At 32.6% G+C, this 22,583-nt stretch overlaps 2 protein-coding genes across 2 annotated transcripts in view; one reads left to right on the top strand and one right to left on the bottom strand.

Moving 5' to 3' along the window:
• The first annotated feature begins 4,100 nt into the window (after positions 1 to 4,100).
• Positions 4,101 to 7,348, top strand: LOC136983963 (uncharacterized). The gene is made up of 2 exons (XM_067280859.1): positions 4,101 to 4,337; positions 6,114 to 7,348. Exons 1-2 carry the CDS (start codon positions 4,165 to 4,167, stop codon positions 7,186 to 7,188), a joined length of 1,248 nt encoding a protein of 415 aa, XP_067136960.1. The 5' UTR covers positions 4,101 to 4,164; the 3' UTR covers positions 7,189 to 7,348.
• A 12,989-nt stretch (positions 7,349 to 20,337) lies between these two features.
• The window catches only part of LOC136983968 (very long chain fatty acid elongase 4-like), a 47,862-nt gene continuing 45,616 nt past the window's right edge, over positions 20,338 to 22,583 (bottom strand). The window contains exons 7-8 of the mRNA XM_067280863.1: positions 21,544 to 21,693; positions 20,338 to 21,454 (exon numbers count right to left, since the gene is read on the bottom strand). Coding sequence (XP_067136964.1) covers positions 21,311 to 21,454; positions 21,544 to 21,693 — 294 coding nt within the window. The 3' untranslated portion in view covers positions 20,338 to 21,310. The remainder of the gene's footprint in view (positions 21,455 to 21,543; positions 21,694 to 22,583) is intronic.

Raw genomic sequence — 22,583 nt, 5'->3', positions numbered from 1 at the left:
TAATGTGATAATCTCTTATATACTATATCTGATGTCATATATCATAAACCAACCTGAATGATTCCTGATTTGCCAATGTCCATAAGCAGCATGAAAGCTGCTTTTGAGGAGACACAGGTCGTCTTCCAGGGTCAGTAATTCCCTTTGTGTCCAAAATTGGACTTATTTTTCTAAGGAGACCTTCAAAACATTCTTTTGTAAGTTTAAAATATTGTTTAAAATCAGTTGGGTTATAAAAAGGGACCGTCTCTTCAACAAAGGTTTCTATCTTTTTTATGGATCTTGCTTTTCTTTTGTCTTCTTTCATTTTTTCCACAATGATATTCATAAGAATATCATCGTCGTCCGATTCGGAATCAAGTACAGTAGAGAGTCGTTAATCCGAACCCCGGTAATCCGAATCGCCGGTAATCCGAACGCTTTCCAGTCGGACTGTGTCGTGCTGAATCGAACGTTTTTGATACTAGATTTACTTCTAAAGTATAATTTTCATGTTTTTATATTCTTCAATATATTTATTTTGTTTGTACAAAATAAAGAAATAATTTTTAACGATACAATAGCCTCGATTATTATTATAAAAATTTTCGTTAGGCTTAAAATCGACGAAAATTCAACACGAAGCACACGCAACGGAGAAAAATTTGAACATCGGACAGGTTAAAATATTTTTTCGTACATAATCGGTTATCCGAACAAATCACTAATCCGAACAAAACAACCCAGTCCCCAATTGATTCGGATTAACGACTCTCTACTGTAATTCTAACTGTAATGTAACGATTAATTTCCTGAAGACAAAGTCCTTCCCAAAAAACGAGGGACCGCCGTTTTTATTGTGTTCCAGACATTACACTTTTGGCGACTGACCTTTCCTTTTAGGCTACCTTTTGGGAAGGACTTTGTCTTCAGGAAATTAATCATAATTATCGCCATCGGACGGAGATTTACAAATATAATTTTAAAGTATCGTCACCAGGGGGCAGCTTTTCTCATCTACATTTTACCAGCGCCTATTTCGTTTTAGATAAAAGCTGAAACAACCCCAAGAAGGTATGATGGAGAATAGAAGACGTCCGTATTTTACCAGTTCCTGTCTTTTTGAAAATGTTTATATTTTTAATTAGATGTATGTTTGTGTTTTTAAAGGACTGTTTGGCGGCTAGTTGCCTAAAAGGAAAGGTCAGTCGCCAAAAGTGTAATGTCTGGAACACAATAAAAACGGCGGTCCCTCGTTTTTTGGGAAGGACTTTGTCTTCAGGAAATTAATCATAATTATCGCCATCGGACGAAGATTTACAAATGTAATGTAACGTTTAAAATAGCAGCTTTGACAATATTATCGATGCTGGAAACCGCCATATTTCTTGTTAGCGTATGCGTATACTTTCGAACTGGACAAGCAAGCACGAATACACGTGTTAATGACGTCACTTCCGGTGTTCAGAATTAGCACTGCTAACTCAGAAGTAAACGCACCCATAGAGAAGACAGTGAGTGAAAAGCGAATTGAGCGCAATTCCCCGTTTTAGAAGAGTGAAGATCCACGGAAAACCCAGGTACCCCACCAAATCTTTTTCTTTTATTCTTCTTACCCCTTCTCTCATCCTTTCCTCCTCAGTTAGTTATAATATTTCGGGAAAATACCTAAACATAAAATCATTGTCGCGAACACGTGTCACCCTCCTTTGTTCTCACAAAGATACATCGTAGCAATTCTGTGTATATTGGAATTGCCTAGTTGAGATCCTAAAGAATCGAGTGTATATAGAACCGCGCGAACTGTTAATAAAATATCGTTGGTGCACAAGAATAGTGACACAACTCAAAAAAATAGATCTTCCAGAACAGCCACTTAAACGTTTCTTGTTTCTTTGTTAAGGCTTTGTCATGATCCTGGATTTTGAAAATTTTCAAATCTATTGTGAACTCCGCAAACACATGGTCTGCGGGTTTGAAAGAAAGGGAATAACACCCCCCCCAAAAATGGAAATGAATAGTCGGTGGAAGCGTGTAATTGAACAAAGGTTTATTGGAGACAAAAAAAAACAGGATTAATTATCGATACACGACTCAGTCCCGAAATCCGATCGCGTTACAATCTTAATACTGTCCGATTATCACCCTCCTAAGTTTCCTTCTCTCTACGCGAGGACCTATTTTACCCGACGATTATTACGACTAAATATACAAACTTTCTCTTGTAATACAAAAATCGTTGACCACGGTGATACTACAGTTAGTCCTCCTCGTTGTTAGATGGTAATCCCTTTTTCATTTCGTATAATTCCTTCGATGGAAGTCGATTCCCTTTCAGCGCCGTAATTCACCTATCCTGCGCTCGTCCTCTTACCTCCGCTTTCTTCCTCCTAACGGCTCGCCGTCTTCAGGGTTCCAACCAACAAAAGTCCTCAAGAGGCAGTCCCAGGACAAAGAAGAAAAAGAAAAATCCCCTGTACATGGGTTACACGTGCTTTTATAACTTCCCGCTAGCCGACGTCACTTCGCCCCACGTGACCCCACAACGAAAGTCCAGCCAGCAGGTAGATGGTGGAACACGGAAGGAAACGAAAATGACCCGTACAGAAACATACACGCGACACGACATAAACGAAAAGCAAAAATATAAAATAAAACAAACGGGGAAAAAAAAAAAATATATATATATATACATACAGTCAAACCTGTTTTTGTGCGGTCTTTTTCTGTGCGATTTTTATTTGTGCGATTTGTTTTGTGCGGTATATGAAAATTTCAATCAAATTGGAACATAATTGACTCCTGTAAAATTTTTAAAAACTCTATTGGTTGTTTTCTATGACATCAGCAGGTTTTTTCATTTTTTATTCGGAAAAATTTTTTTCTCATACGTTTATTTCGGTCCCCTCTTATTTTAATAGCATAAAAACCATAAATATTATGTTATATTTGAACAGATGCGGTAAGTTAGCTCCCCTCCAGCTTTAGACTGCAGGTGTGAAATTTCACGCCTTGTTAAATAAAATAACACTTCCTGCAGCTATATTTATCAAATAAAATCATTATTTAACGATTATTTTTAACTTTTTAATGTTAGATTCGTATTTAAGTGGAAATAATTAATTAATATAAAAATTAAAATTCTTAGAGGATTTTTTTCCCCATTAGGGATTGCAGTAAAAAGCTCCAAGGAGCCTTTAAAAAGCAATTCCTAGTTATTTCGTACGGTTTCGAGTTATTTTCTACGTGAGACTTTTTTTATGCGGTCCCTATTCACCGCATAAAAAATATTTTTTTAATTGTGTTGCGAAAACTATTTTTTATAGCCACTCGTGAAGTTTCGCCCGATTTTTTTAATGCATTTTCTTTTATGCAGTCCCTATCCCCCGCACAAAAACAGGTTTGACTCTATATATATAATAGCTGCGAAGCGCTACACTATTTTGGAAATAAATATCAGTGTTCGTTCTTTTACATAAAAATATGGGGAGTTTGGTATGCATTTCTACAATAAACTCGAAACTGGAAATTTTTGAGTTGTGTCACTATTCTTGTGCACCAACGATACAGTAGAGCATCGATTATCCGACTTAATTGGGAACTGGGGTTGGTCGGATAACCGAAAAGTATGAAAAAAATACATTATTAGTATAGTGGATTAGGCCTGGTTTAAATACTAGCCTCCCTTTCATGGTCGAGCCAGTGCTGCCAGCTAAAACATGCAAAAATTTAACAAAAATAATATTAAAGTAGCCAAGACATAGCCAAATATTGTAGCGCCACATCACTAGCGGACATTTGAATTTGCCGAACTAGAACGCGGTCGGTTAACCGATAAGTCGGTTAATCGGGGGTCGGATAACGATGCTCTACCATATTTTATTGTGTACAACTTCGCCTTGTATTGTTCGTCCGCTTGCTCACAACACATCTAATGGAATTTCTCAAAACTCCTGAGCCTAGTACTATATGAGGTTAATAAAAAAATACAATTTTCCCTGTTCACTATCATTAAAATTATTATTTGAGCTATTGTATTCATTATATTTATTGTTTAATAATTAAATCATGCTTAAACAATACTCTAATGGAAAAAATAATTAATATTACATAAGAATACAGTATATTTAACTCAATATCATATCAAAATTTGGACTTAATTTAAATCACTCTTTAATTTAAGTAATGAATTCAGTTACCCTCGTCGGTGTTTCAGAAAATGCAAGAACAACAGTTTTGCAATCTAAATTGTGGGAGAGGGGCCCCTTGATAAATACTTTTATAGAAACAATTCCAAGATCAGAAACAATTTATTTATATCTACCATTTAATAAGAAAATTCTCGAAATAATCGGAAGGTAAGTTTATTTAGTGATATTTATTATTAAAAATACACTACCTATCAAATTTAATGCTTTATTTACAATTGACTGAAAGATACAGTATATAAATCACATACAATCATCATCCAAATCAGTACTTGAAGCTATTCTATTTATATTACTGTGTGTTCAATATATTTTCCTTTAACTTTAATTTCAGGCTCAATCTAAAAAATAATTATAGGAGATGTTGAAAAGGACCTCTCCTTTCAACAATACAGGCGCGAAGTCGTTTTGATATTTGATATCATTTTGCAAAGCACCAGAGATGTGATATAATCAATGGTTTGCATACTATTTCCCTTAGTTATTTGATGTATGTCAGCTCTTTTCAGATAACATGAAGTAAAAATTTGCTGGTCACTAGTGAATACAAATCTGATAATCTTGGGGTCACAATCCATTAGAAATGAGCCAGTTACCAAAAACTCTTGCAACTCCATATCTAGATATTTCCAATAAAATTTGTTTACAACACGAACATAGGACCGATTGCAAAATATTGTTCTAAAATTAAAACCCATTGTTCCTGTGAGAACATTATATTATTTTACTTAACAAAACAATATGGTGCGCTTCTTGAACTTGTCAAACGATATTCAGTATCACTAATAGTTTCAGCTAGTCTTATGCATCATTTTAAGACAGAACGGTTTCAAAATGATTTACACAAACGAAATTTTAAGTGTGCGCGACTTTTTGATCATCCTGTTCTTGAAATTGATCAAAGCTAAAATCATTATATTTCAAATTTTATTAGGCTTGTTTGGAATGTGATGTTAGTACATAAGCTCAATGTGTTAGTATGTAGTAGAGTTTGATGTAAGCCATACTTTAAATTTAGATATCCCAGAAAAAATTTATTTGAAGGATTTCATACTTACAAAAAATTCAGATATACGCGTGTGAATTATCAGTATATCGTCAAAATATTTTGTCCTCTTGTCCATGGACAACGTAACGAATGGAAGTTGAATCAGCAGAGCTTGAAAGCAGTAAGCTTTCAAGCTGAGCCGACTTTCAAAGAAACGGTCTAAAACATCCACGGGAGCTGATCTCAGTTTACAAACGAAACATTAGAAATTTATTGATAGAATACGGCGAAAAGAATTACACTATACGCTATAAATAGTTGGAAGAAAATACCCTACTAGTTCAAAAAATTAAAATACAGTAATTTAAAAAAATTATACGTACAAATGTAAAATTTAAATTTCTAATCGTACGCAATATTTTTGAAAATAGAAGACATCTACATTTTAGGTTTATTGACTAAATATACATTTTAGCCTAAGAAACTTGGGATTCACACTTGCATCACACAGCTCAATTGAGTTGTACTGTACACATACTGTAGTTCATTTACCACCTCTTAACAGCTTTCTTTTCATAAAGGTATTTATTTTGGATTATCCGTGTTTTCCGTGAACATTCGTGCACTAATTAGTACGGATAATCGGAAATTCGTTGTATTCGTAAATTCGAAACATTAATGAGAAATTTCTAATTTACAATGGGAATTAAAACTCAGGTAACATTTCAGAATAAGGAAAGCCCAGAAAAGAAATTTTATAATACACATTTCAAATTTCATTATTTCAATACTTTATCACAAAGATATTACCAAAATGCATATTCTTAGTAATTGGAATCTATCGAATGCTTTTATACTTCTATACTTTTTAATATGAAATTTTATAGAATATTATTTAAAGGATTCATATAATTTTAAAAAGTTTGATTTTTCTATAGATATATAAACCGAGGATATATAATATTAACTACATTGAATGAATCTATGGAAATTTATGAAATCAGTGAAAAATATGAAATGCTACATTTAAAACAATTATGTAGGGACGACTTGATTCGAAAAATGGAATTGAAAAATGTTTGTTCCATTTACAAATTTGCTTCGTCTAGAAACGACTCACTTGTAGAACTTCGCTGTTGGGAGAAATTCGATTCTCCAGGAGGAGAGATATTTAGATGCTCAGATTTCTTAAGATGTCATGATTTTATAATCGATCGCTTCGTAAACAGGGAAATATACGAAAATTTGTCTGAATTCAATTTGTTTTGTGGTGTTTACAACTGGGTCGTAGCAGAAGTAGAAAGAACCATACCTCTCGAAACAGATCCAGTAATCATTAATCAAGCACGTAGGAAAACAATGGAGAAATTTTTGCCGAAAATTAGATTTCTTACAATGGATGACGACGAATTGAAATCTAAAGTATTCAGAATGGATTTATTAACACAAAGAGAAAAAGATTCCATCAATTCCTACATCTCAGGGATTAATGATTTAGAAAATTTTCCAGATACAATTAGTCAATGCACGCATAAAAGAGATGCTACCAGATACGAATACTTGTTTGAGTATCTTCATAAACATAAGTTTAATGTGAAAAAGGAATTCGCTATGACATTTGAAACACGATTCGAATGTGAAATATTTGTAAAGGCAATGTGTTTCGTAACTAAAATCCATCTTCCTATAAAACATTCAAACGAAGGTGGCATTCCATTGCTTGTCTCAGTATACGTCGATTATGAAAGTAACAGGATTCCGGATCAAGAATTAATGTGTGATCGCGATGGGAAGGCATTTTTGAAAGAACCTGTTCTTCTCTTCAGATATTCCAAATGCCGTCTTTTAGCCAGAATTCCAGATGAAAATATACGAGATAATCTATTCCAAATTTCACCGAAAGCAAGTTATTTCTTCTTTCATGACAACCTCAACGATTATTTGTTTTCAAGAAAGTGCATTCATGCAGAAAGAACCGACCGACTCTACTTTAATATCTCATTATGTTTCTAAAGTTTTAATAGGTAATTTTTATACGTATGAAAAATATTAAACTGTAATAAAAGTTCGATTTACGTAATTTTTAATTAAAGATGTATCTTGTATAAACAATGTACTGTACCTTGCATACATTGTATCTACAAAGACTTGTCATAGCTCAACCTTTAAATCTATCTTAATTGCAACCGAGACACTGTTCGTTGCAATTAATACAGTTTTAAGACAATTAACAGGGTATAGTAGTAAGGAAAATAAAAAATACATACTCTTATAACGATCTCATGACAACAGATTACACAAGAAAGAACCATTTATATTCATAAAATTCTTAACTTTTGTATAATTATAGAACTTTTTATTGGCAACTCTTCTTTTTTTACAATAGAAAGGCGCTGTTCGAATACAAAGAAAATTATCAAAGTATTATTACCGACATTTGCCAACTGAGTTATATTCTAAAATTTCCTAACTTTTGAATAAAACTCCTCCTTGTCTCTTAAATATAGTATATTTGAAAGCTTGTCACATGGTTTTCTCTGGAGTGTTGAAACAAAAAAATTTAATCATGATCCTGTTACAGTGCATTCAAGATTTAATCTTGGGAGGACCGAGTTGAACGGATAAAAAAGTTTTAATGCGAACACAATACTGTAAAATTACCATCTTATGTGATCGCTAATTCATAAGTAATATAGAAATACAACACACGACGCAATATAAATAAAAAAATGAATTTAAATTAGGAAAATATTTTTGGAAAATTTACTAGTGTTTCTTTTCCTTTTAACTTTGGGGGGAGGGGGTGCCAGGGCTCCTTGGTCCATCTCCGATCCTGTATATGGACGTCCACAGAGGGGGAGCAAACAGGACACTTGTCCCTTCCTGGGATCGAGTAAAAAAAAAAAAAATTCCACAAATTTGCCAGAATGGACCACCATTTTATCTTCAAATGCCAGAAGATCCAAGAGGTTTTGATACCCAACTACCTTCATTCAGCCATTTACGAATACTAAATTGATTTTTCATACATACAAAACCTGTCCAGATAATGACTGAGCCCCCTCCTTGCCGACGTTTGGCAAACAAAAACACCTATCTTCTAAAATCATGCCAATAAAATTGCCAACCATTGGGACCATCCAAATTGAACTTTTTCTTATCAGTACAAATAAGTTCACACCATTTTGAAGTCTATGACATATTATCTTTGATCCATATCAGTTTTTCGTTGTTGTTTTAGATATGGTCTGCTTTTCTATGTTTATACATTAGATTTTTTGTCGATTTTACCATCTGGGAAACTGGACATTAATATCAGGCCTGTGTGCTATTTTACCTAATCATGTTCCTGTTGTAATTTCCCAGAGAATTGTTCATTTCTGCTCCCTTGTCAACTTGGATGGGTATTCAAGTTTGTTTTTTGTTTCCACATTGCACATAAGTTTAATAAAATTGGCTACAACACAGTGAGAGCTCTTCAGCTGCTCTAGCAGAACTTCTAGCCTGATTTTTTTTTTGAGGGCCCTGATTCGGCCACACTCAGAGGCAGTTTAGGACTTACCTCTATTCATTGTTAAAATTAGTCATCACAACAATTAATGGTGTTATAAATTCAATTATGCCTCTACTTGCAATTATGAAGAGCTGCCATCTCTATAATTATTAAATTATAGGTGAGTGAATATTTTTTTCATAAAAAATCACTCAAAAATGCAACTGGTCTTATATTTTTGCAATGCACCTTATGACGGTAAAAGTTTTAAGGGGTGTTAAGTTTTATTGGACGTCCCAAGAGTGGAGGGGATTAAGGAAACTTGGATAAACTGAGACAACAGAGAAAGGAGGAGTAAAAATGTCAAGAAAAATGTGGATGTAATTTATGTCAGTCCCTTAGAAGCTTATTTCAAACTTTTTACTTCACATTTTATTTGAATAAAATCAAATGTAATGGTTGGTTGGTTGGTTGCAGTTTTTTGGTGCAAGGGCCACAAAGGCCAAGCTGCGCCACGCCGAATGGTTAATTCACCAAACACTATATGAATATGTTATATAAAATAACAACAAAAAACAAAAAAAAACAATAACAAGTATATACACAATTAAAACGAACAAACGACAAAACACAAAAAGGTAAAAAATAAATAAATAGTTAAATCTCTTTTTAAAGGTCACTGATTTGTACAAAGTCTAATACATTATACAGATTAGGCCTCTGGCCCAGAATCTCTGTCAAACGTCCTGTCCCAAGATACTGTCTACGCATTATCTCAAAGGCAGAGCAATCGAGCAGTATGTGTTTTATGGTAAGTGGACATTTGCAGTGCTGGCATACTGGCTGCTCATCGCCCTTCAAAAGATATTGATGAGTCAGCCGAGTATGTCCAATTCTCAAACGAGTAAAAATAACCTCAGATCTCATGTCATAGGGTTGCTTGTGTCTAATTTTCTATCATAGGTTTGATCTCATGTAGTTTATTGTGGACTTGTGCATTCCACATATTTTGCCATCTCTCTGCTAGTCATTTTTTAACGACTAGCTTCAAGTCACCTCCTTCAACATGCATTGTATGCTGAGAAGGACTTGCTGTCTTTGCAGCTGCATCAGCTTCTTCATTTCCCCTTATACCCATGTGGCCTGGGACCCAACAAAATTTTAGAGAGAAATTAATCGCAATAAGATGACAGATCAGTTTACAAATTTTAATCACTATGGAGTGAGAACTAGTTTCACATGAGATCAAAGCCTGAAGTGCACTAACTGAGTCAGTGTAAATCACGCAGCAACGATGACCTTTCCTATTTATATACTTTAGGGCTAAATAAATAGCCTGCAACTCCGCAGTAAAGATGGAAGAATTTGATGCTATTTGTTCTGCCACAATTTCATTCAGGCAGACGAAGGCTGAGCCAACATAATCAACTGACCTCGATCCATCAGTATAAATAGGAATTAAATTCCTGTCGTCGTGTTGAATTTCTGCAAAGTGCTGTCTATAGATGTATTCTGGGGTGGATTCCTTAGGAAACTGCTTTAAGCTAATATCAACATTTATCACAGGAGTTGACCAACGTGATATATTATCAACCTCGGCCTGTGAAATGTTGCTTGTGTCCAGGTCGATCGTGCTGCTTGCATTCTCCATTCTAATGTCGAATGTAGGGACACAACTTGCGTGAGCTGCAAATAATCTTTTCAGCTGAGTATCTGAACAATCAGCTAACAGTTTGTTCTGAGATTTTTGTTTAATGTAGTAAAAAAGAGACAACTGTTCTCTCCTAAGAGATAGTGGAGGCTCATAAGCATCCATGTACAAACTTTGAAGAGGAGAAGTTCGAAAAGCACCAGTGCATAAACACAATGCTTGATGGTGGATTGGATCCGCATCTGAAGAGTAGATTCTCGTGCAGAGCCATAAACAACACATCCATAATCCAGCTTAGAGCGAACGAGGGCTCTATATATCCTGAGCATCGAACATTTGTCTAGGATGAGCAGCCTAATACCTTTAAAAGGTTCAGAGATTTTAAACATCTACTCTTCAAATTGCGCAAGTGTGGTAAGAATGTCAGTTTTTGGGCAAATAAAACACCCAAAAACTTCGCCTCCTTGACCATCGGGATATTAACCCCATTTTAAATGAATTTCTGGGTCCAGGTGAAAACCACGCCTTCGGCAAAAGTGGATGCATGAGGTCTTCTCTGTGTTAAAAGTAAAACCATTGATCTTATACCAATTGTCTATGCAATTTAGAGAGGTTTGCAGTTGTCTCTCGATGAAACTCATGTTACTTGACTGACAGGAGATCTGAAAGTCATCCACATACAGAGAGTGTTTCACACTGTGCGGAAGACAGTTAGCTATGCTGTTAATTTTAATTAGGAACAGAGTCACACTCAAAATACAACCTTGGGGAACCCGTTCTTGTGTGAAAGGCATAGATAAAGTGTTGCCCATCCTGACTTGGAATCTTCGATTCTGTAGGAAGTTTTTTATAAAAATTGGAAAATTACCCCGCAATCCGAAGTGATGCAGATCACAAAGTATCCCATATCGCCAGCAGCAATCGTAGGCCTTCTCTATATCGAAAAACACAGACACTAAGTGCTGTCTTCTAACAAACGCTTCACGTATAGATGTTTCAAGGCTTACTAAATTGTCTGTGGTACTTTCTGTTCCTACGAAATCCGCTCTGATGTGATGAAAAGTAATCCTTTTCCTCTAAGAGAAACATCAGACGTTTGTTTACCATTCTCTCAAAGAGTTTACAGAGGCAACTCGTAAGAGAGATTGGTCTGTAATTGGAGGGATTCTTGCAGTCTTTGCCTGGTTTGGGAACGGGAATAATAATTGATAGCCTCCAAGAGTCAGGGAAAGTATGTTCTGTCCATATTCTGTTAAACAGATTAAAAGATTTCCAAGGGAATTGTCTGACAGATTTTTAATCATACTGTAGTGGATTTTATCCGGGCCTACAGCAGTACTCCTCGAGCGAGAGATCGCTGTATGTAATTCAACTCTGGTGAATGGCACATTATATTCTTTGTTAGATGGGGGATGAAAACTTAAATTTTGTTTTTCTCTTTGGGCTTTATAAGCTTGAAAATTCCTTTTGTACATTGTATTGCTGGATGACGAAGAAAACGTTTCACCCAACAAATCAGCAATACCCTGTATATCACTGATTATTGTGCCATTATTTTCCAGCATGGACAGAGTGTGGGAAGCATATTTCCCATTAATTTTATGAATTTTATCCCAGACTGCTTTAGAGCTAGTGGAAGATGTTAGGCTAGAAACATACTTCCTCCAAGAATCCCTTTGGCTTTGCCTCCTTATTTTCCTGGCATTTGCCTTTGCTTTTTTAAAAGCAATCAAATTGCTAGCAGTGGGGCATCTTCTGAAAATCCCCCATGCTTTCTTTTGTTTTTTAAATGCTGCCTCGCAATTCTGATCCCACCATGGTTTCGGATGCTTTGGATATCTGGTTGATGTTTTCCCCATTGTTTTTTCAGCTGCCTGAATAATACTGGAAGTGACAACTTCAACTGTATCATTGATATCAGCGGTATTGACCATTTCCTCAGTGATGTTAGCCAAAGAGGAGAATTCAGGCCAATCTGCCGTTTCAAGTTTCCAGCGTGGTGGACGGGCTGTTTCACAGCTTTCTCTGCCTTGATATTTTAAAAATATTGGGAAGTGGTCACTGGAAAGTGGATTAGATCCAACCTCCCATGTAAATGCTGAAAACAGATTTGGGGTTGCTAATGATAGATCAATGGCAGTGAATGTTCTTGTTGGGGCGTGGAAGTATGTCACTTCTCCAGTATTAAATAAATATAGTTGGTGATTACCTATGAATCTCTCAATGGCTCTGCCTTGACGGTTGATATCGTGACTGCCCCACATTGGATTGTGGCCATTGAAATCACCCAGTAAAAGGAATGGAGTTGGCAGCTGTTCAACCAAGTCATCCAATTCGTCCTCATTGACTCTGACATCTGGTTGCAAGTATATGGAACAATGTGACAGTTACACCAATTGAAATTCTGACTGCCACAGCTTGCAGCTCTGTTGTTATTTGTACCGGTAAGGATGGGATGTGGTTTGAAACCAGTACAGCCACACCTCCACTGGCACGGGTGTGGCTGTCATCATCTTTACGGTAAAGATTGAATCCTTTTAAAGAAATTCTTTCTCCGGGTTTTAGATGTGTTTCCTGGAGTGCCACGCAGAGAGATGAGGTAGATGATGTCAAGTGTTTAACGTCAGAGAAGTTATTGCGGAAACCACAACAGTTCCATTGGATTATTTTATAATTCGTTATGTGTTTGAGGCAGCATTATTTGCGAGGGTATCCCTCTTTAATTTAACAGGGAGTCTCTCTTTTGGAGATGACATTAGTTTTGTAACCTCCAAATTATTCTCTTCATCAGAGATATCAGAGAACTCGCTCACAGACTGAGCCTCTGATTTTTTAGATTTAGAGAGAGCTGCTTTCACTCTCTGTTTGTTTAATGGGTTCTTACTAGCCTTTTTAGAACCCAGGTTTCTCGTTATTACCCCTGTTTTAGGTAGGGGTGTTTTTGGTTTTGTATTCACCTTTTCTGGTGTTTCTTTTGATGGGATCAGTAAACATTTTGCATGGCGAGTGAGAGATTCCTTTGGGGAAACAGAAATGTCTGTCTGAACTCCACACGTCTTTGTGGATTTCAGAGCAGCAGCAAATGTTTTTTGTACAAGCATACACGATAACATGAACACCCCAGGATATCTTCAATTAGAATTGAATTTATGACTATTTACAAAAATATAAAAATTTTCGAGTCTTTCTTACATCCTGTTTCACTCCACCACAGAAGTAACAGTGTATTGGCTTGAATAAACTTCAGTAGAACAAATGGTAAATTATAAAAAAATTTTTACACAGTTAAAATTGATCAAAACGCCGACCTTTTATTTGAGGATTCGGCGTCCTTTAAAACTAAAACAATGATTACAACTTTCAATTACAACTACCTTGTTCTTTAGCACAATATATTACTGGTTCAGGCCCTCTGGTGGCGGTTTTGGGTAATCCTAAAGTTCATTTGCATACAAGCATACATGATAACATGAACACCCCAGGATATCTTCAATTAGAATTGAATTTATGACTATTTACAAAAATATAAAATTTTCGAGTCTTTCTTACATCCTGTTTCACTCCACCACAGAAGTAACAGTGTATTGGCTTGAATAAACTTCAGTAGAACAAATGGTAAATTATAAAAAAATTTTTTACACAGTTAAAATTGATCAAAACGCCGACCTTTTATTTGAGGATTCGGCGTCCTTTAAAACTAAAACAATGATTACAACTTTCAATTACAACTACCTTGTTCTTTAGCACAATATATTACTGGTTCGGGCCCTCTGGTGGCGGTTTTGGGTAATCTTAAAGTTCATTTGCATACATTTTTGTAAATAGTCATAAATTCAATTCTAATTGAAGATATCCTGGGGTGTTCATGTTATCATGTATGCTTGTATGCAAATGAACTTTAGGATTACCCAAAACCGCCACCAGAGGGCCTGAACCAGTAATATATTGTGCTAAAGAACAAGGTAGTTGTAATTGAAAGTTGTAATCATTGTTTTAGTTTTAAAGGACGCCGAATCCTCAAATAAAAGGTCGGCGTTTTGATCAATTTTAACTGTGTAAAAAATTTTTTTATAATTTACCATTTGTTCTACTGAAGTTTATTCAAGCCAATACACTGTTACTTCTGTGGTGGAGTGAAACAGGATGTAAGAAAGACTCGAAAATTTTTATATTTTTGTAAATAGTCATAAATTCAATTCTAAATGTTTTTTGTTTCAGTGGTGCACTTGAAAGTGACCATGCGACGTGCTTCTGGGTAGGGTAAGTTGTTGACTGTTTTTACACGCTGGATTTCTTTTTCTCTCTGCCATGCAGGGCATTTCCGGGAGTATGCAGGATGGGCATCTTTGTAGTTCACACAGCATAGTACGGAATGTAAAAGTACCCTGTCATGGCCTTCAGTCCCACACTGTGCACATGCACTTTTTCCTCGGCAGGATGTTTGTGAGTGTCCAAACTGCTGGCATTTGAAACAACGCAGCGGGTTTGAGATATATGGATGAACCGAGCAATGTAGGTATCCTGCTGTAATAAAGGATGGCAATGTTGGCTTGTTGAAAGTAAGAATCAGGTGTTTGGTTGGTATCAACTTGCCATCTCGATGAATGGAAATGCGCCACACAGCAGCGACACCTTGATCTGAAAGACCGATCTGAATATCTGATTCGTCTTCAGACACCAGATCAATCTCAGATACCACCCCACATGATTTGTTTAGACTTCCATGAGGGGTGACAGTGACTTCCATTTCTCCCAGGGTCTTTGTTTCTAGAAGTTTTGCTGATTGTTGTGGGGAGGATGTTTCCACCAGTAAATCACCTGATCTTAATTTCTGAATTTTTTCAAATCTCCAATAGTCGATTGGAACAATTTTTAAATAAGAAAAGAAGACGCTTTAGACAGGGGTTTGTCACCATTGCATGAACTATTAAGTACGCTGGCGTACTGGGAATTTTTACGTTTTTTGGCTTGTTTTGAATTTTTTATTTTTGAGGAATCCATGATTAAAAATTAATGATTCAGCTTCTAGTGACCCACCCACCATGGGGCCCAACAAGGGGATGCCGTCACATGGAGTACTTCCATAGACCGTCACACCAGGGTTTCCCAGGAGCTATACCCTCACAATGCAGTCAAGAGCAGCACATCTTGTCTGATGTGTCTGCCCGGTCTGCATCGATCAGTTGACTCCAGGCCGAGGTCAAGAATGACTCAACGACCAGCCGACTGACTCAAACGGAGCCTGATTTGAGCCTCCCGTTTATCCGAAGCAGGGGCCAAAGCAGTGTGTTGGGGACGTTATGTTGCCCCTCAACTACCAGGATCCCCCTTTCCGGCATACGGGCCACCACGCACGGCAAACACGTGGGTGGGCATTCAGATCCCAGTGATGAGGAGATACTAAAGAGGAGTTACTAAACCATCTCTGGGAGGTTCCCTCACCACAGACAGGAACCCACATCGAGGGGCCAAGTGTAATGTCTTCGGACTTGTTCCGACTATTTATCTGAGATAAAACTCTTTAAATGAGAAACATTAAAGAATAACAAAATAAAAATGAATTTACTTCTCTAATTTCTTTATTATGATAAATATATTTTGATTCAACAATCCTCATCAGCATCACGTACCATTTGACAATTTTTCATCTTCTATCAAGGCCATCTACATTTAGTCTCTCTCTTTTAAAAATAGTTTTATCTCAGATAAACAGTTGGTAAAGAAATTTGATGTTAACTACCATATTTTAAGATATTTACATAACAACCAACTAAGGTTTTTTAAAAAAAGTTTCTGTCTTATTACTTTTCAGTATTATAATTATTTTCTGTTATATAGAATAAATATAAGCTTAAAAGTGAATAAGAAATTGTACAAAGATTTCAACTGTGTGGTTCCAGCAGAAAAGGGAACAATAATCACATTGTATAAGTTTACAGAAATTTTTAATTGGTATGATGTTTTAGGTTTCTTCCATATATTCAAACAAATTCGGCTGGAGGTATTTTAGAGTTTCCATACAGTTTAAATAATTTCAGTATTATTGTAAGTTTTCAACAGTTTTGGAATATTAATATAATATATGCAATTTCAGCTGATCAAAAGCTTATGAAGTTGGCAGTTACTCCATAAGCTCTACATACAAATAACCATATAGGTCACACAGTAATGACCTGTATGGTTATATCTTCTAAATTAATTGGTGTGGAAGCAAACATCAAATGGACATCCAAATAGTATAATTGGCAATGCATGTCCAACATAAGTAGGAGTTGCAGATTTCACTCCTTCTCTGGACAATCTTTTCTTCCAATATATTCTAAATTAATTAATTTTATTCTAATTATTAAATTTAATACAAGATGGCAACTCTTTTAGTCAAAATTACATATCTGTATAATTAATTAATCAAGTTATAGCTGATTAATGAATCCAGTTTTTGCATTTCATTTAATAACACAATTTGGACTTGTTTTACTAAAAGTTCATGGAAAACAAAACATTAAATTCATCATCATGTTTAATTTAGATATTTTAATAAGTTAAAACAAATTGAATTTTACCAACAGAAACAGTATTATTTAGTTAATTCAACATTAACTAGATATTTTTGGATTCATTTTTTAACAATAAAAAAATCTGACAATTTAACCTCTTATAAAAACATCAATTGAAAATAAAAATCACTCAAGAAATTTCATGTAAAATCTTTATTAAAAATTAATTCAAGAAACTATAAAAATAATTTTTAATGTAACTATTTTATTATAATTTTAGCACACACACTCACACGCACCAAAAAGTACAAAAAATGTTCAGGATACTTTCTATCAACTAATTTGGTTTGTGTATCTATATAGATGTTTACAATAAAATATCTACAAAAATTCTGTGCATTTTTCTGTCACATTTTAAATAAATAATGCATAAATTCATTAAAAGTTGTGTAAATCTATATAAAATGCATTAGAATACTTTTATAACAAAAAAATATTCATTAATAAAAATAAAAAAAGATTAAATATATAAATGTAAATTAGAATTAAATATTAAATGAAAACTTTGAAATATTTATACAAAAATAATACAATACAATAAATCATAATTAAAACTTGTTCAGTCAGGAATGACAATTATATTTAACTGTCAATGCATTTTAAATAATTATAGGCAATATTACAAGTTTTATTGTACATCTAAAAAATAATTTATAGTAACTTCTTGAAAATAAAATTAAAAAAAATATATATATATATATATATATATTTTTAATTTTGTAATAATACTTAAAATTTCATTTAATGAGTATTTAAAATTGGTTTGTGTAAAATTTTTACACCTAAAGAATCTTAATTATAAAATGTTATACAAAAAACATTTAAATCATAAAGTTAATTTACACAAACTTACAATACAAAAATTCTTGTTGTTTACAATTCAATTTTAAATTTACTTTCCAAAATTGTTGTTTTAAAATTATTTATAAATATATATACCTTATTTTAGAATTGAAACATGTGCCTTTCTGAATGAACCATTTTCCAATACATCTCATATTATTTCCAGTTTCATTTTATAGTTTAAGTACATTTTATGTTGATTAAAAATCACATAAAAATAACTTAATTTATAAATATAACTAACAAAATAAACTTTAAAGCATTTAAGAAATTCTGTTCTATTTTTCTGATTTTATTTGGTAAAGAAAATATGCAAATTATTAATTTGGAGCCAGTAATAATAATAATTAATAAATTTAATGGAAGTCTTGAAAAATCATTTTAAAAATTAATTATTAAATAATTCAGAATTAATTGGAGAATAATTTATTGAATAGTCAGAGATTTTTTGTTCTTATTAACTTTAAAATACTGTTATTTAAATGCTGATGAATACAATTCAATGTAAATCATTATATTCTATAGCTAAGAAGATAAAAGTGTTTCAAAAAAGCTCATGTTCTTTTTATTGATAATTACAAATTAAAGCATCAGTAAATAAATTTCATTTAAAATGCATAAATACCAATTTACTAATAATATAGAATTTACTTCTATGTTAACAGTAACTTTTACCAATTACCAAATGTGAATTCTTGTTTGGTAATTGATGCTGACAAAAATATCGGTTTAATAAGTAAATTTTAGCAACTATTACAAAATACATTAAAAGGAATAGATCAAGACAATAAAAAAATCTAATTATTAATTAAATCTATTTAATAAGATCATTATATTGATAATTCTGATTACAAAATGTTTAAATTTAACAAATCTAAACTAAAATTCTGCACACAGAAAATTATGAAAAAATTTTATAATGTAAAATTTCTTACAGAAGAATTTGAAATTAAAATATGTTATATAACAAATCATTTAAATATTTTAATGATTAAATATTCATACTAAAAGATTTTGTTAATATTTATTATGTATTGGTGAAAAGTTACAGGTATCCCTTGATTAATGCAGTTAGTTAATTCCTTGATGCTAAAGTGTGTATCAAAATTGCATTAATCAAATACAGTATCTATGTCAGGTAAATGTAGCTGGTAAAGCCGTGTTAATTAAAACTTCTGCATATATAAAGAGATTGCCACAATTAATCTTGCAAGGTTAATCAAATCCCATGTAAAGCAAAACCGCATTAAGCAAGGGATACCTGTGTTTAACTAAGGATAAAAACGTTAGAAGTGTAAGTTTGACTATAGCTTTCCTGTCAATAAAATTATTCAGTGCCTAAGTCTAAAGTAAACCACTTTAACTAAATTGATAATACTTTGTTTTACATTTTCTAGAAGCCTGGTTAAAAATACTTTAATTGGGATAAACAGTTTTGGAACTAATTTCCTCAGAACACACAAAAAATTTATTCAACTACAGAATTTTTAAGCTGTTTCTAGAAAGTGTAAAGCACAACAATAACAGAGTCATTGAAATCACAAAATAATAAACCATTTTAATATATAACAAATAAAATTTGAATAAATTAAATGATACAAAATTACATTATTTAATTTTCTACATTATGACTACATTCTTTTAAGTTTAAAAACTGATTACATGAAATTATTATGTAATGTTAAATAACAAAAAGTGATTTAACTAAAATTATAATTTTAATTAAACATCTGTATCAAAAATACATGTTGATATTTTCAATCATAACAATATTGTGTTTCAATTCTTTAATTTTGGATTATTATTATTATTGTAATTATAAATACACATATAACTTTTTGAAAAACAGAGTTACAGCTTACCAATTTTTACTTCACATTAAAGATAAATAAAAATCTTTAAAGAAAATTCATCCTTTATTATAAAATTAAATTTCAAGTAGTAAATTTAAAAATTTAAATACCCTAACTTAAAAAGATTTATTTTAAAAAAATATTATACTTTCATTTACTATACATTATAAGCATCTTCAATTAGACTTTAAACAGACTAAAAAGTTATTTTTCACTGTTTAAAGAATAACTGAAGATATTTATAGCATGCAAGTTGAAAGTACTCACTCACTCTCCCCTTTTATAAACAAATCTCATAATGCTATCAAATATTCTGTAAATGTATTAATCTGTTTCTTAAATCTTTTGACAAAAAACAAAAAATTTAATTTTAGAAAGCATTTCAAATTTCTTGTCAAATTTGTTCAATATTCTAGATAATTATGAAAATCATTAATGTTCTAGCTTGATAATGTTATAAATGAAGATATATTTTTATAAAAGAAAGATATTTATCTTCTTGTTGTATTTACCACAAAATAATGTAAACTAACTTTTGTCAGAATTCAATTACAGTCAACTCCGCATAAGTCAACACCAAGATAACTCGTCACCGTAGGTTAGTCAGTCAGTTTCTGTGGTCCCAGCCAACTTACGTAGGCAATAATGTTATTAATGTTAAAAAACTCGGTTTACTCAACATCGTTTAACTTGCCACCACTGGATAAATCAACATACTTTTTCTGTTTCACACTTTTTTGACGTCTGATAAGTCGACTCCCCTCCTGAAAAAATGAGTTCACACCATACAATATATTGCTGTGTGGTGTGAACTCATTTTTCAGGGGGAGTTGACTTATCAGAATTCTAAAAAGTGTGAAACAGAAAAAGTATGTTGATTTATCCAGTGGTGACGAGTTAAACGATGTCGAGTAAACCGAGTTTTTAAAGGTTAATAACATTAATGCCTATGTAAGTCAGCCGGGACCACAAAAAATTGACTATGTAACCAACAAGTGACGAGTTATCCAGGTGTCGACTTATGCGGAGTCGACTGTATATTCAAAACAAGAATTTAAATAAGAGATCATATAAAATAAACAAACATAAGAGTGTTTACAATTTTGCAGTTTATTAACTGTATATTATAAGTCAAAATTTCATCCATGTAAATATTACAAATGAATAAAGTGTAATGCAGCAGGAAATGTCATTATATCATAAATTTAATATGATATAAATGGTAATAAAATTATAATTATTATACAAAAAAATCTAATCTATAGTATAATATTGGTGCAAATTTTTTTTATCTCAATTTTAGTTGTGTGACTGATATCAAAGAAAAAATAATTGTTTCTACGTGTAGCCAACATTATTTTATTCATTTAAGTATCATTTTAAAAAAATCCTTATTAATATTAAATAAGAATTTTACTTAAATTATGAGATTGTAATTTCATTTCATGTATTTTGTAAAAGTTTTAACACTCAAATACATTTAATGTATATTATTTAATTGTCAACTTGGTCACAAAATAAAACTATGGAAATTGATTCAATTCAGAAAAACAATGTTGTTAAATATTTTTACAATACAATCCATTATTATTATTGTTGTTGTTGTTGTTGTTGTTATTATTATTATTATATAGTATTTCTTTTTTATTTATAATATCATGACAATTAAATTCAATAATAAGATTAATAATTTAAGTAAATTTAAAAGAAAAAAAAATTTTAGTTAATCCGACGCATTTTAAGATCTGACTTTGTCTACTTTTCTCCTCACAGCATATAATGATCCCTGGCTGGAAATGTATTTCCTATGGAAATGACTGCTATTTGATTTTATTATTCCATTAGGAATATGTTCTTCTGTAGATAATTGTTTCCTTTTATTCTAAACATTAAAAATAATTTTACTATCTCATTTAAGTATAAAATAGATATTAAAATAAAAAGGCACATTTAAATATAACATATATATACCTTTTTAACATAAGAGTTCCAATAAAAGTTTCCAAAAAGAAGTATAAATGAAAATGAATAGGCTACTAGAGCATACTGCATCCACAAAGTGAAGCGACATCCTGTGGCAATTGCATTAATACCCATAGTTACAGCTGCAATAAACTGAATCTAAAATTAAATACCAGTTGTTAAAAATCTTAAAATTACAAAGTTCATTCATATTAATAAAATTCTAAGATAAAATATGTAATCATTAAATGATTACGAAATGATGTCAAAAACACTTCATTAGCATAAAGCCAAATGACTGCCAAACTATATTGGGCTATATTGCTACTACTAGCCACTTTGTTAACCATTACCTGCACATTTCAGTTTAAAGATACGATTTATAAATTTTTTAATCAATAAATATAATTAAAATGAGGTTTTGCATATAAAGTTTTGTAAATAACCTGGGGACCTATTCTGAGTGGTATCGATAAAAACCAGTTTCTATTGAACCATGTGATTGCCACTCAATCAACTGTGAAAATGCTATTCTGAGTTCTACGTTTTGTTTTTGGTTTCAATAGCCACGTGCGATGACTAAGCTTTTCTTATTGATCACTCTCGAGGTGCCGTTAGGAACGTAACAAAAGTAAAAAGAATATGGCAACTTTAGGTGTAAGGATGATATTACTCCACGAGCAATTGGAGATAGAGAAAATTAGCATTGGATGTCATGAATCTTGGTTTTTCATCTTTGAGGTAATGCTTTTCAGCTGAATGATGTGTGCTTTAAAAAACTTTGTTGTCTTTCTAAGCCATTACTATTACATTTATACAATGAATTATGAGAAAAGCTAGAGCTAGGGCTGTAGCTTAGGACCTCAAGTTTCAAAGAAACTTAAAAATTTCTACAAAAAAGAAAACTGAAGTCAAATTTTGTAATAATTTGTTTTTTATAAAGCAACAAAATATACTGTACTTTATTTTTTATTTTGTGTAGTATTTAATTGTATTAATAACCAATATTGTTTATATTATATTTCTAGTGATTTCTTCTTTTTAACATA

The sequence above is a fragment of the Centruroides vittatus genome, unplaced genomic scaffold, assembly GCF_030686945.1.
Source record: "Centruroides vittatus isolate TY-2023 unplaced genomic scaffold, ASM3068694v2 contig_9, whole genome shotgun sequence".
Classification (NCBI taxonomy): domain Eukaryota; kingdom Metazoa; phylum Arthropoda; class Arachnida; order Scorpiones; family Buthidae; genus Centruroides; species Centruroides vittatus.
Note: the sequence above shows the minus strand (reverse complement) of the source record. Positions and strands in the feature narration are given on the sequence as shown.

What these genes read in the sequence shown, in the direction of transcription:
- LOC136983963 (XM_067280859.1), top strand. Translation starts at nt 4,165, where the DNA reads ATGAATTCAGTTACCCTCGTCGGTGTTTCAGAAAATGCAAGAACAACA. An exon ending in ATTCTCGAAATAATCGGAAG is followed by an intron (nt 4,338 to 6,113) that starts GTAAGTTTATTT and finishes ATTTTTCTATAG; the next exon opens with ATATATAAACCGAGGATATA.